The following is a 14,820-nucleotide window of genomic DNA, read 5'->3' as shown; positions in this document are numbered from 1 at the left end:
CCTTTCCATCTCTCTCTGCCGCTCCATCCGACTCTCCTCCTCCAACCTCCTCCTGTTCTCCAGCTCCCTGGCCTCCCTCTCCCGCCGCTCTTGGGCCTCCCGCTCCTCCCGCTCCCGGCGCTCCCTCTCCTTCCTCTGCTCCTCCTCCAGAGCCAGCCGCCTTTTCTCCAGCTCGGCACTGCCGCGCGCAAAGTTCTCCTTGAGCTTGTCCTCGTAGGACACTGAGGGGGATGAGAACCAGAGAAGACAAAATAATAATAAAAAAAACCAAAAAAAAAAAAACCCATAAACCGTGAAGAGTGCCGCACCACTGCTCTTGTTCTTCTGAGGAGGTTCGATCTCTGTTGTGTCCATTAAACTTGGACTTATGTAGGGTCCTGTGCCATTGAGAAGCTCGCTGGACTTAATTCCTCCTCTGAAATGAAAAGACGAGCCTTGTTTGCTGCATTAAGCTGCTTGTTTGTGCATATTCAAACCAAACCCTCTGTGCTAACCTGAGGGAGGGGGGTATCAGGTCCTGAGGCAGAGTGAGGGGAAGTGGATGTCCAGTCTTCGCCATGTCCACCAGGTGCATAGCCAGTATGAACTCCTCAGCCCGCAGCTGACCGTCCTTATCAACATCTGCCAGGCTCCTGTGCACACATAATTGTAAAGCATTTCCTTAACTTACGTATGTAACATATAATCAATAATTTGAAAGAGAGACGGTCCCGCAGCATCATAGACCCCCCCACTGCAATTAACAGAAGGCAAACGTTCTCTAAAGGCTTTTTTTTAAACGCCCGTAGTGTTTGCTGCCAAAAATCTCAAATGCAGTCAAATCTGAGCAGAGCACAAAGTTATAAATCCAACCAGAAGTCAGCGAACTTTACAAGTTTATGTTTGAGATACGATGGTTTTGCAGAAAAATCTGATCCAAATCGTCCAACCCAACCTCTGAAGGAAGGAAGGAAACTTAAGACAATTTCTTTCATGCTGCTTTAACCAGCTTGTTTGTTTTAAAACACAGAGAAATAAATTTGACCAAATAGTGAAAATAGTGATGCCAGAAAATAGAAACTGAACTTTAAAGATGAAACGATGCCAACACACATCACACGTACCAAATGGTAGCCAGTTGAGTTTGGGTCAAGTTTGATGCCATCAGCGCATTTCTAACCTGAGGTCCTGCAAAGTAAAAAAAGAAAAAGAAAACACACTAAATACATAAAATGTGAGCTTGGATAAAATATGTATCTGTGTAACTTGGCCACTTATGAGCAGCCAAGTGACACCAAGACCTTTGAGTTTCTTTAGTTGGACCGACCTGACAGGTAGCCGCTCATGAGTTTGTCGAGTGTGTTGAACTGCTGACGGTACTTGAGTCTCGACGCCTGTGGAACGGCCCAGTCGCCTGAACCCATTTTTGGAGAGCTGCTGGCCAGTGACGTGGTGGAGGAAGAGTTTGAACTGTGGAGAAAGAAAAGAGGAGGATTTTATAATGTTGCAAGTTGTTAAGTGAAGGCAAAACAAATTGAAATTCAGCGGTTTTCTGCTCCAATCCGAACCCTAGCTTTTAAACGACAGGCTCCCTGTTGCTTTTTATTTTGCTCTTACTAAACTAGAAGGGAATTTTACAAGAATGATGGTTTAAAACATTAGTAAGGTAAAGCACAAACTGAATTAAATTCAGCTTACTGATATAGAGCAAATTCCCAACAAATGTCTGACTTCACTTAAAAAAAAAAAAAAAAACCTTCAGCAGTGACATACTGGTCCCTGGTCAAATCAGGGAGGGGAACAGAGAAAATCACTGAGTCTAAAATGTCTTTGGTAACCTATGCATCCTTTGAGAAAACAGTAAAAAGTAGATCCAGGAAATCCACAAATGCGTTTCATGTCATACAGTGTTATGAAAACTTGATTTGTAATACAGAAAGAGGTAAACATGAATTAGCTTGTATTTTTTCCCCCTTGCACCTGACGTACAGGCTGCCGCCTACACCTGAGGTTATAGAGACATCATGTTATTCGAAGCTGTGAAATTAGTGAAGATCCCATTTCTATCCTTTCTTCAAACCCACGCAAAAATGCTGGGAGGAGTCGCTTGGTTACAAGATAGCCACGAAGAATCTGGGTTAGCACAAAACCTTTATCCAGCCTAGCGTCGTCTTTCTTTTCTTCTCACTACACCCGTTCCAGGGAGATATTAGATGTTTCACAAAAAGGCCAGAAGTTGACAAGTAGCTGTTGCTGTATTTTAAGTCGCCTCAAACATGTAAAGTCGAAGTCAGACATTCTGCAGCGGAAACATTGTTGGGATAATAATTTGAGATTAAAATAATAAGCAGTAAATACAAGAATGTCTCAAAGGTTTTGTTGAAAATCTCATACTCATACTTTACATAGGCTTATTACGCATAGGGTGATAAATTTCAAACGTTTATTTCTTGTTATTTGAATGTGCACACCCAGATCATTTTGAAATTCACTAAAGTTTTCTATAATCAACCCATCTGGAATGGTTCCAATTTATCTCTGAATGCCTGAAATTAATGCCCATGATGAGAAAATGTAAATTTGGCGCATAGGTGGGACTACAAAATCTTTCATAGATATGGTATGTTTGATTCTATATTTATGTTTAAGTTTGACCACTGCACACAGTCATAGAGATTAATGATACTGTAAAAATAAAAATAAAATAAAATAAAATAAAATAGGCGTACCTGCTGGATCCAAGGTCCAGAAGAGAGTTGGCTTTTGACACACCCGGAGATGGGGAAAAAGCCATGGGGGACGAAAAGCCCGACATCGGAGTACCTGTATATCGGGCAGTGCATTTTTAATTTGGAAAAAAGAAACCAAATATCAAGATAAGTGTTTCAATAATGACATTTAAGGTCAGATAGAGAGAATGCAAGTTCCATAAAGTAGCATAAAATAGCCTGGAAGCTTTCTTAATTACAGCTGTCCTCGACGTTTGAGCACATCTAATCTTATCTTTTTGTATTTTATAGACTGATGAGTACACTGAGCTCGAACAGAAAGGTGATTGTAGCTCAAAATAAATACATTTTCTCGACTGATTTCAGCACCAACTTTAAAGAGACAGTGGCCTAAATTATCTAATGTAGTGAATTCCCAGTCAGTCTGGTTATATAATTGGGAAAATTGTAAACAAAAAAAAAATATGAGAGAATAACAAAAGGAGACACATAAGATGTAAAAAAAAAAAAAAAGAAATAAACACAGCTTTCTCTAAACTGTTTTTAGGAAGGGCTTGTTCTTAGACCAAGTAGCAAACTGTGTTATGTAGGGCAGCATGATCCGAACAAGTGCAACACTGTTGGTGCATCATTTATTCATTGCAAATTATCGCAATAAAAACTAAATCGCTTAAAGTATATAGTCAAATATCTAACTGCGTTTGTACTTTTCTGTTTTAGGTTTATTGCAAACATATTACGAAACACGTAGTTTCTAAAGGACTTTACCAAGTTACCAACTTGTTACCCGCAAACTGTTTTATGTTGTGTTAAAAGGAAACATCCCCGAATGATGAGCGGGAATCAATTTTATGTAATCATACTTCCAATACAGTTCAGATGTGACCTTGCTTTAGCCTTACATAGCATCAGCCACCGGACTAGTGTGATTTCCAAGACGTGTGAAGCAGAGGTTCATGGTAGACTTAAACTGCAGCTTGTGTAAAGTCATGTAGCAGAAATCTGTGCTAGGCTGCTAAAGCTATGTTGTACAAGAATAAAAAAAAAAGAAAAAGTGGAGATTAATCTTAAACCCTCAACAACACTGGTGTTAGCCTCGTTGCTAACATTGTTTTCTGTACTTGTTTGTACATTTAAGGCTACTGTTCAGCTAGCTTTAGCCCTCGCTATGGTATCTACCATAAGCCATTGCTTGAAAAACAAACAAAAAACAAAACAAAACAAAACAAAACAAAAAACTGCACCGTCTAATTGTTTTGACTAAGAACAAAAAAGTAACAATTATTGCTACTGTTGCGGAAATTGTGTTACATTTCATTATGTCAAGGTTACTTTCATTTTGACACTTTGATCAAAGTAAAAACACAACGTATTGAAAAGGAAAACGTACGACTTTAATTTTCGTTCTAAATTGTCATTTTGTAACCGAGGGAAAAAAAAATTGTTATTGCCTTATTCCAATCAGTGGACTGGCAGTGCGCAGCAACAGGCAGGAGAGGGCCATCAGTTTTAGCGTTTTTAAAGAGGTAACATTTCAAAACAGCAGTACGCCCTACGACTGGCAACTGGCCCACGTCTCCAGAGCTGTTCACAAATAAGATGACGCATCCCAATATTTTGGATGTACAACCCTAGAGTCAAATCTGAGTCACTACCAATCAGCATAACTTTGATTTGTCCGAGAGTAAGATCTGAATGGTTCTGGTGTAGAACCAACCTGCGTTGCTGGCAACAAGCGGCGGGGTGAGGAGGCTGACAGTGCCATTGGGGAGCCCAGAGTTCCCGAACGAGGTGATCAAGGGCAGGGCCATTGGCACTGGCACCAGGGGTTGCACAGAGGTTACAGGACGATTAGCTGGCATGGGTGTTAGAACGGGCATGGTGGAAATAGTTGGCATGGATGAAAGACCGACTGACAGGTTTGGCATGGATCCCATTCCTACACAAAGGAAGCACACGTGGTAAACATGCGGACATCGTGAAACGTCACGGTGGATGGAGGTTACACGTCAAAGTGAGTCACTTTCATGTTGTATGTTCTTTTTTTTTCTTTCTTTCTTTTTTGACAGGTAATCAAGGTGAAACTCGGACATGGTGCACGATTCGAGAATATTACCAAACCGTGCCGAAGAAGACATGTTTGAGCCGCTGTTTAAAGTCGGAGGTTGCTTCATGGTAACCGGCAACGATGACGGCAAGTTCCTGCCCTGAAGCGTAAGTTTAATAAGCTTCATAGCGATGGAAAACTCCAGTCTGTCCATCTTCCCGTCACTGTCCATGTCAGCCAGGTTCCTGTAGGAGAGAAACCGGTAAAACTGGTGCATAGAGTCCAGCGAGCTATTTATTCCTGGGGTTTGTTTCCCCCGTTGGAGAGACAATAGAAGAAGCAAGTCACACAAGGAACAAGGCGCTAGAGGGATTGAATTCCAGCAACATTTTTTTTTTTACACAAAAACCACAAGCACACACACACGCACACACACACATTTCTGATTACAGAGTACACTCAATACTCTCCTTGACCCCCCCCCCCCCAACCCCCCCCCACACACACACCCATCCACACATATGCACAGTTTACTAGGTGTGGCAGGCAGTGAAGGAAATGAGCTCTCAACAGGAAGTCAAAAACAACTCGATGAACTAAACTGACACCGGCCAAACACAAAGCCTATAGACCCACTGACCCAGTTGCTACAGCCTAAAAAGAAAAAAAAAAAAAAAAAAAGAGTTTTGATGAGGATTTACAGAATTTTTAGTTACCAGATCTCCGCCAAGACAGAAGGCGGCAGGCCGGACTGGAGAAAGAATTTCCTCGCTTGCTCCCCTGCGGACAAACAACAATGACAGGGGTGGGGGGCCTCAGAGAGATGGGGAATCTGATACAGACCTTTTATGAGATGTAAAAGCAGTTTAAGCCTCAACGTTATGACCTAATATGAAGGAGGCCTCTTTATGCGGGAGCTGCTGGATTGCCTAATTCCAAGACTTAAAATTTCACAAAAAATGGTTTCTACAATTTTAACAAAATTCACTACATTTGACGAGTAACTTTAAAGCTGCTTTGCAAGTAGTTGAGCCTTGTAGTCTGTAGCTTACATACATAATAAAACAACACTGATCAAACTTTTAATTATTACAGATTGGTACAGGCCCACTATAAATCTCAAAGGACATGCCCTGCCTCTTACTCCTCAACGAACCTGCCATGGATTTATGAATGGATTTATGAATGAATGGATGATATAAATCCCACTGCCTTTGCAGCATCTGGATTAACTAGATTAAACTATTAAAAGAAAAATCGATATGAAATGAAGGATGCTGGACTGATTGTAGATCCTTTAAAGCTCATTTGTGGATTCCTCCAACCTTATTTTGTTCCAGCAAAGTAAAAAGGCACAGCACAAATCATTAAAAACACTAAAATTAGCATCGAATGTGGTAACACCTGCAAACTGAAAATGAATCAGTGTGAAACTATTGCATTCATTAAAACTGTATGCACTTCTGTCCCTTAGAAAAAGAACGAGGGGAATTCCAGACTTTTCAAAAACAGCGTGGGGCCCCTGTTTTTTTATTTTTTTATTTTTGTACTCCAAACACAGCTCTCGTTTCTGCCTTTTGGTGTCCGTGTCAGATGGTCTTCTGGGAGACGTGAAACGGAACGCTGAGCCAACTTCTCACTGATAGCATCAGATTACATCAGTCTAGCATCCTGGGAGCTCAGGGGCTGAGTAACCACATCAGATTCTTTATTGTGCTTTTTGAAGCATTACTGAGGATGTTCTGCGGAGGGGGAGCGGAGGGGGGGTGGGGGGGGCACAGCTTCTATGTAAGAGGTGAGATTTTATCTGTATCTAATAAACTTATGAAGGAATACCGGGTGATGCAAAAAGATCCCAGCAGGATCATGAAGAGATAAGCCAGGGTCACTTTAGCTGACAGCGGACATACTGTTTTATCTGATCAACGTGTTGAACCTTTGTGTTAGAGCAGCCTACCCGAGATGTAGCCGAGGATTGGTGAGAGGGTGTCAAACTGTTTATCGTGCTTCCCTCTCTCCTCTGGAGTGATGGCCCAAACGCTGGAACCACCTGAAAGGAAATACAGGAGCAAAAAAGGGGCTGAAAATTGGGGCAGTTCTTTACTACATCATTTCTCATGATGCTACTTTCATGAATGTGGTTTTAGTCCCTGGGTAAAACACTTCACCCACTTTGGCTGCTGGTGGCGGTCAGAGGGCCCAAGTGGCACCTCTGTCAGACTGCCCCAGAGCAGCTGTGGCTACAATCCTGTAGCTCGCCACCATCAGTGTGTGAGTGTGACTGAACGCAGTGTGTGAAGCGCTTTGGGGTTCTCTGGACTTGATAAAGCGCTACAGGAGGACGGCTCATTTACCACAAGCAACCAAAAGCCAATGATAAACCTTCGCGAAGCTGAAATATTTATACCGACTTCACCGCGCGCGCAGAATTCAATTTGCCATTCAATAATGCATTTATAATTTGTATTCCGAATGGAACCTCGGCAAACTTTCAACTGAAGATTATTAATTTATAAAAGTGTCCGCACAGCTACTTTTCACCCCACTCACTCTGCTCTCGCTGTAGCATCCTGCCTTGAGTATGAATTAATGCAACTGTGAATTCTAACATCAGTTCACATTTATCCTTGAGAAAATATGTAACTATTGTTTTTTTTTTGTTTTTTTGTGAGAATAAAACGATATATTACAAAAAAATAAATAAAATAAAATGTTAATGCCGGAGGACAGATTTCACCTGGTTGGGAGACAAGCAGACAAGGACAGATGCAGTGTTAAAGTCGTACCCCTGAAAGTGCGTTTAAATGTACTTTGTGTTCAAAGTACACTGAAAGCTGTGGCCGCAACATCACAAAATGTACAATTTTTTTTTTAAAAAAAAGGTGTGATTAATCCTTTAAGGAATTGCAATCTTCTAGCAGAGCGATGCAAACTGCTGCTTTGTCAAACAGCAGAGAAAACAAATATTGGTGATGCAACAGATACAGCTCGTTAAGGAGTATTAATTATAACTGAACCACTAAAATCAACTGAAACAGAAATGAAGCAGTAATGTGGGACAGCTAAAAAAAGAACTGCTCAATCTGAGCTGGCTCCTCGAACCTTTCATCCTTCGCTGCTCAACAGATGGGCTTTCCTGATGCCAAACGCTGCTGCCATGGTGATCGCAGATTGCAAACAAAATGAGTAAATTTCAGCTGAAACCGTGTGCAGCATTTGCAAAAAAAAAAAATAAAAAATCAAGGTTGTGACTAATTCTGATTTAGTGCTTCATATTGAAATAAGTTTTTAACCAGTGTTCCTTCTTTTATGATACTAGATTGTAGAAAGTTCAGAATATCACACACTTTACCAACAGAATGGATATACTGGTAAAACTTTATGGGCATCTCATCTTAAACATTGAATTCAGGAGACACTAATCTTTCTTTTATTCTGCTCTAAGACATAATTATGCCAAATTATTATTCGTTTGTCCTATGCATTGTAACATACATTCAATGGGCAGCCACTGGTAGCCGATATTGGATATCGAGGCAAATGATCGTCGTCAAGGTCCTTCATATGTTTTACCAAGGAAATATAATGAATATGTTTTTTTTATGGTATGGCAATTAAATATAAGAGACATTACATACAATATATTTCTTTATTAATACTTACAAATAAAAATATCGTTGATGGTTTTTGGTGACCTGTTAGTAGCAGTGGATAAAAAGTTACTTCCAATTTCTTTAAAAAAAAAAAAACACACGATTGCAATGACAGTATCAACTGCAGTTAAGTTGCATTTTTGTCACTCATCTCTTTCTTTTCCAGTGCTACAATGTTCACATCTAAATATCTCTTTGAGCTTTTGCTCCACAGGCACAACAGAACAGTGACCTAAGGCTGAGTATTTCACCAGAGTACAGAGAATGATACGTCTGCCGAGCAAATACAGCGTCCAAGCGGTCTTTTGGGATTGCAGTGTCACACGCACTGATCTTAGGGTGATAATTTTGACGTGCCCGCTTACGTGCTAGAAAAAAAAAAATGTTCTTTCATCTTAGATAAGAAGAACAGAAGCACTGTGGGTGCATATCTTCAGAGATATGGTGTCTAGGCTGTAATTTACTTTGCAAACTCAGGAAATGCCGCCCTGCCCATGATGAAACTTCCACACACACACACCCCAGCACAAACCCAAACAATCTACAAGACTGTGCCAGCTATACACAGACTTGGACGAGGAATACCACTTTAGAAAACAGGAGTTTAATAGCGGCACAAAAAGCTGCCAAAAAAAAAAAAAAAAAAGTGTTGGGAGCAAAAAGCAGACAAGTTGTCCACAATCTGGTATTTCTGTCTAAACAAGCTGCCCTAAACCACAACAGCAACAGCTGTTCAGGTGTGCGTTTTGTTTTTTTTCCCCTCCTGACAAAGCTGATGCTATAGCAACTCAGAGAGCCTGGCCTACTTTTGGCATCTTCAGCAAAAAGCTGCTGCAGACAATAAGAAAGTAATTAATCTCACAGAAAGATGTGAGTATTCTCCACATTGTCTCGATGGCTGCACCAGCCCAACACCCGCCCCGTTTGGAGTTACTGCAAATGAAAGGACATTCAGCACAGGGCCGCTGGGACGTGCCGCTAGCACGGCCACATCCACAGCCTGTCAGTCACCGCGCTGCATGCATCAGAGCAAACCTGATGCTCTGTGAGTAACTGGGACAGTGCAAAGCTTCAAAAGAGGCCGCTGCGGATTGACATTTGTGCTGCCGGAGACCTGTAGATTATTCTACGGGAGGCCACATGAAAACACGCCAGATTTATGCATTGCTACCGTAACAAATCCGGCGCAGAGAGAAAGACTCACTGACACTCGTGTCTAATTTTCAGTAGCTGATGTCATTGAATTAAATTTAGGTCTGGACTTTGAGTGGACCATCCTGAAATGTGCTTTGGTCTAAACCAGGGGTTTTGAAGAAGCACTCCTACTAATTTTGCATAGCCGACACAAAAATAGCAATTCCAGAATGACACGAATCTGGTTTGTCAGCACAAGTGACTAATGCAATTTCAAATTTTGACATTTTTAAAACGGAGTACTATGCAAAGTATCTGTCCTGCACTATTTAACCACCTTTTTCGCTTTCATTTCGACATTACAAGTACTGAAACACCCAATGAGTCTGTTCCAGGATCAAACGTGGTCGCCCCGCTTGATTAATCGTGATCTTAAAACAGCGAGTGGTCTCGAAGTAAAGAGTCACTCGAATCTTATTCTTATTCATGAGAATATGTTAACAAAAAAGTAATTCCATTCATCTTCCCAGCTTTGTCCATATTTTTGCTGTGCCCTCCTACAGATCCAGGCTTCTACAAGCTGAACAACAAAACATAGAACAAAAATTCTGGTTTTGTTTTTGTCTGATCAAAGCATGTCTCTCTTGAAAATGAGATGTTGGATCTCAATGAGACAACCGGTATAACTAAAGATACATAAATAAATAAAGACTTCTTATAATCAATCTTTTATGGAGGCCAGATTTGTGGAGTGCGCATTCACCTTAAACATGTCTACAACTTTGTCCCTGACCTCTGTGCAACGTCCCTTTGTCTTTATGACGCTTTTAGTCGACTTATGTTCTCTAACAAGCCTCTGAGGCCTTCACACAACAGCTGCATTTATGCAAAATTCATCCAGATAGACTCTATTTCCCTCTATTTTTTTACTTTTGTTAACTTCTGAAGGCAGTTGTTTTCATATTCCCGGAATTTCACAGACAGCTTTGCGTATTTAGGGAACGGGATTTGCCGACTAAAAAGCAGGCATGGTGGAAGGTACTGAGCTCTTCCGGTACGATTTGTTAATTCCGCTGTTATCCGTTTTCTTCAGTGCGTTTAAAGCAACTTCGTTAAAGCAGCTCAGATATAATAAACCCTCAGATCAGAGGTCTCACCAGTACCACTGACATGGGACAGACTAATAACAGTTAAAAGCACCGCTGTGGAAAACGTATAGGATAGCTTCTACAGCAACATCGCCTGAGCTGAATTTAAAACGCCCGCACCGCGTCTCGCCTCCACAGCATCTGCTGCACAGAGACTCTGCCTTCTGACTTTTCCCTTTGTTGGCCTGTGTGCTGTTGTCAAGGTACTGTAATGTCCTCACTTAGGAGATACTCGAGTCTGTCCCCCGAGTGCACCCGCTCCCGTCTGCTGGAGGAGAACACAGCAAGGCTTTCCTCAATATTTACATATCAAACACTTCACCTGAGACTCATCGGTTTATGTTCCAGATGGTGGATCAATAGTCTCTGCACACTATAGCATTTTTTTTTTTCCCTTTTTTTTTTTTTTTTTTTTAAGGCTTGCTGCATACTGTCCACGTGGTTGAGGAATTGACTTTGAGAAACTGCTTCAGTGAGAGCACAGAAATGCAAACTGCTTTTCTTTTCTTCCTGTGCCGTTTCATGGAATGGGATTTGAGTGTGCAAAAAGAAATAACAATAATAATAGAATGGGGAAAAAATCAAGCTTAACACATTTTTTCCCCCCCAATATGTAGCAACTTAGTTCATCATCAGTCTAGAAAAAAAAAAAAAAAAAAAAAAAGTCATGTCTAAAGACAACAGAAGTGTCAGTATAAGGATTAGAGACCAAAAAAAAATTTATATTTTACCCAAAAGCAATTAAATTTTCTTGTTCAAATTGAAAACTTAATATGGGACCAATTTCATGAATTAAAAAAACATTTAAAAAATGACTTGGTATAAGACCTATAAAACCTTAGTTTATGCAGACCGATAAGTGAAATTTAAATATATTAAAAATACAAGTCATTGTTACTGCCAGCAAATCAATGAATTATTTTATCTTGATGACCTGATCGATAAACAATCATAATTTTAATAATAGGCCCTGAAAAAACATATCTGTTTAGTGTAATTTTTTTTTTTTTTACTTTTTCATCCCTATGTTTTGTTTTTCAGTAGAGATGCACATCATGCACAACCAAGACTTTAAACTGTGTCCTCACCATTCATGGCTGCAGGTGGAAGGCTCCCGGCAGAGAGGGAGGTCCTCTGTTCAGTTGGCTAGCTATCAGACATCTGCAAAAAAAAAAAAAAAAAGACAGAGATCAGACTGTGATTGTGTGATTGTGTGTGTGTGTCACAGAGTAACGGAGGTGTAGGAATCTGTTTGGGGAGAATGAAGGAGACAAATACTGAAAAAGGAGGGGAGGAAAAAAGTAAGACAAAACCAATCACTTTCCAGAAATGCAATGGAAAAACAGTGAATGGCTAAAAAGGACAGATGGGAAGGGAAGAGAGAAAACAGAGACAGATGATGTCAACCTTGTGGAAAAAGCATGAAGAAGACAGGCTGATGAAATGATGGTGTGTGAGAAACGGGCTGCTTTGGTTTGTGTGCGTGTGTGTTATTTATTTTATTTTGCTTGTTTTGACAGACGTGGCTTCAGCAAACAAACAAACAAACAAAAAAAACAACAAAAAACTAGTAAGCACCTACTTCTCAGCTGAAGACGAAGATGATTCAGATTGTCTCACATGCGTTGCATCTAATACCTCAAAAAATCCATCTATTTCCTGGTTGCATTGGTTTTTAGATAAAGGCCAATCATTCATTGATGTTAAACTAACATCACTCATTGTTTGATAAATCGGTAGAAAAGTAAAAAAAAAAATAAAAAAAAGAAAAAAAGAAAAAAAAGCACAAAATCCATAAGAAGCACCAAGGTATGTCAACGATTTAAAAGGTTAGAAAAGCCGAGCAAAATTTCCCCATCATCCGGCTCACACAGTTTAATGTTTTTCTCCATCTCTACTGATAATTAAACTGCATTGAGGAAACACAGATATTGCTGAGCATTGCTGGTTAGCAGGCTGAAGAAAGGCTTTTTTCCCTTGCTCTCGACATATTAAGCCGTTGGAATGTGTTTCCGGTTATGGAAGAACGAGAACAGTCATCATGTGTGAACTGGAAGAGCACCAAGCGCCAAGCATCATGTCTGGTGAGCAGCCGGCTGCAGGCACCAGCAGACAGCCAACTAATTACCCATCTAATAGCTTGTTACTACAATGCCTACATGAAAGCTAAAACAATTTGAAGGGATTTAGTCTATGTTTTTGGTTCAGAGCAGGTATAGAAATCTAAACAAAAATGATATATGTAACATATATAATTATATGTTGCACTATTTACTATTTTCCACCAATCTTAATGACTACAACTGTCACGTAAATACAAAGATACCAAGAAACGGCGCAACTTTTACCATCATACCGTCATCGTCTCAAACCTGCTTGTGCCTAAAGGCAACGTTAAGAAAGTTATACATTTACTGATGATTGACTTCTGCTCCGTTTGCTATTATGAAGGTCTCAGCTGCCACTTAACGAGATTGCTTTGACCTTCACTCTCCATGCTTTGGAAAGGATAGTTTCACTGTAAAATAAAAGAAAATGTTTTATTAATCCAAACTGTTTGAGTAACTGGTAAGAATGAAAAAGTAAGATGAAAATGGGTAAGAAGTATTTGTACAGTAACAGAGAGAAAAAAGCTCTTAAATGTCTCAAGTCTAGGAAAAAAAAAAAAACTACCCTTTTTCTCTCATTGCAAACACTATAGAATGACTAGACGCATTTTTGGTGAAACTAGAAATAACAACTAAATAACACTTTGGGTTGAGGAGTGAATAAAATTTAGCATCAAAACTACCAGGTCAATGTTTTACAAAACTTCAGTCCTGAAGGAGATGACGGCAATGAATTTGGTTTACTCCAAACCTTTGTGGCTGAGACCCAACTGGGTTTGCAAACCTCAATTCCCCTTTGTTTTCGGAAGACGCAATGACATTCGTTTCATTAGAAAATGAAATAAAATGCTGTCAAATTCAAATGGATTTGGTTGTAAATGATGCAACGAATTTAAGTAAGCTAGTTCCTTTTTTTTTTTTTTTAAGGCTGCACGTACAGAACCATTGCTGTGACTCTTTGCGCGAAAAGCTGCCAGTCTGTCAGAAAAAAAATAAATAAATATGTGGGCTGGTCAGCAGCAGAGAGAAGCTGCTTTAATAACAGAGCGTCGTCACGGTGACGTAATGGAGAGAGGCGTTCATGTGGATACAGAGGGTGAGGAGAGGCCACTGGATAATAAGGAGTCTTATTTTCATGGAAAACATTACCTGAGGCACTGAGGTAAATGTGGCTAACTACTGACTGACAGTCAGATGGTGCTGGAACCTCTATTGCTGCCTTACTCATCATGCAGAGCTCAGGAAATATTTCTAAAAAAAAAAAAAAAAACTGGTAAGCTAAGCAGATGCTTAGACTAAATTGGTTAGGATGAAAATGTATCATTTGAGTAAGGAAATGTCCTTATAAACCCTGTAGCAGAAACCAATGCTGAACAGAGCTTTATATTTACAAAGCTCTGTTCAGGAGAAAGTTGGCACAACTGATACAAATGATAAAATCCTCCAAAGTTCAGATTCAAACATTTAATCTGTTCAACTGTTAATTTTAATCCCTCCAATTTTGCAGCTCCACCAACCTTTTCTTGAAAAGTTGGCAGAACTTTTAGAAAAAGAAAGGGAGATTTTCACTTTTTGTCTGATTCAATTTGTTGATTTGTCTTTCCTGTTTTTTAATGTACGACAGCAGGGGACTCGGCGTTTTTTTCGTAACATAAAATATTGTCTGTACACGCCAGCTCTGCCACTTACTAAAGAGTACTACACACCACCCATCGTGGCATGTGTCCCTGCATGCTCCTGATTTCGTCTGTGGAGTAATTTATGGACAAACCTGTTCATGGTGTAGGAGAAGGCACAGACCCAGTTTCAAAGGAAAATGTGAAAAAGAAATTAGGAGCAGGTGAAAAGACAAACCTTTTAAGCTTTTCTAATTAATTCAAGAAACATTCACAATTCAGCCATTTTTTGTAGGAATGACTTCGGACTGAGGCAGTTTTAAGTTTGAGTTTGAGATGCAAACACAGTCAAGGAATATACATTTGCAATGGGGTTGGTTAAAGACTCTTGCCAGTAATAAACCTG

At 40.0% G+C, this 14,820-nt stretch overlaps 1 protein-coding gene across 1 annotated transcript in view; it reads right to left on the bottom strand.

The window, feature by feature from the left end:
* Positions 1–11,881, bottom strand: part of LOC106957325 (intersectin-2-like) — a 30,417-nt gene extending 18,536 nt beyond the window's left edge. Inside the window, exons 1-11 of the mRNA XM_015048614.1 lie at positions 11,779–11,881; positions 6,713–6,805; positions 5,472–5,535; positions 4,825–5,000; positions 4,426–4,647; positions 2,709–2,802; positions 1,307–1,449; positions 1,104–1,167; positions 495–632; positions 309–415; positions 18–221 (exon numbers count right to left, since the gene is read on the bottom strand). Of these exons, the coding sequence (XP_014904100.1) occupies positions 18–221; positions 309–415; positions 495–632; positions 1,104–1,167; positions 1,307–1,449; positions 2,709–2,802; positions 4,426–4,647; positions 4,825–5,000; positions 5,472–5,535; positions 6,713–6,805; positions 11,779–11,785 (1,312 nt within the window). The 5' untranslated portion in view covers positions 11,786–11,881. The remainder of the gene's footprint in view (positions 1–17; positions 222–308; positions 416–494; positions 633–1,103; positions 1,168–1,306; positions 1,450–2,708; positions 2,803–4,425; positions 4,648–4,824; positions 5,001–5,471; positions 5,536–6,712; positions 6,806–11,778) is intronic.
* Positions 11,882–14,820: the final 2,939 nt, after the last annotated feature.

Source organism: Poecilia latipinna, unplaced genomic scaffold (assembly GCF_001443285.1).
Source record: "Poecilia latipinna isolate Pla-1442-1.1 unplaced genomic scaffold, P_latipinna-1.0 Scaffold894, whole genome shotgun sequence".
NCBI classification, from domain to species: Eukaryota; Metazoa; Chordata; class Actinopteri; order Cyprinodontiformes; family Poeciliidae; genus Poecilia; species Poecilia latipinna.
Note: the sequence above shows the minus strand (reverse complement) of the source record. Positions and strands in the feature narration are given on the sequence as shown.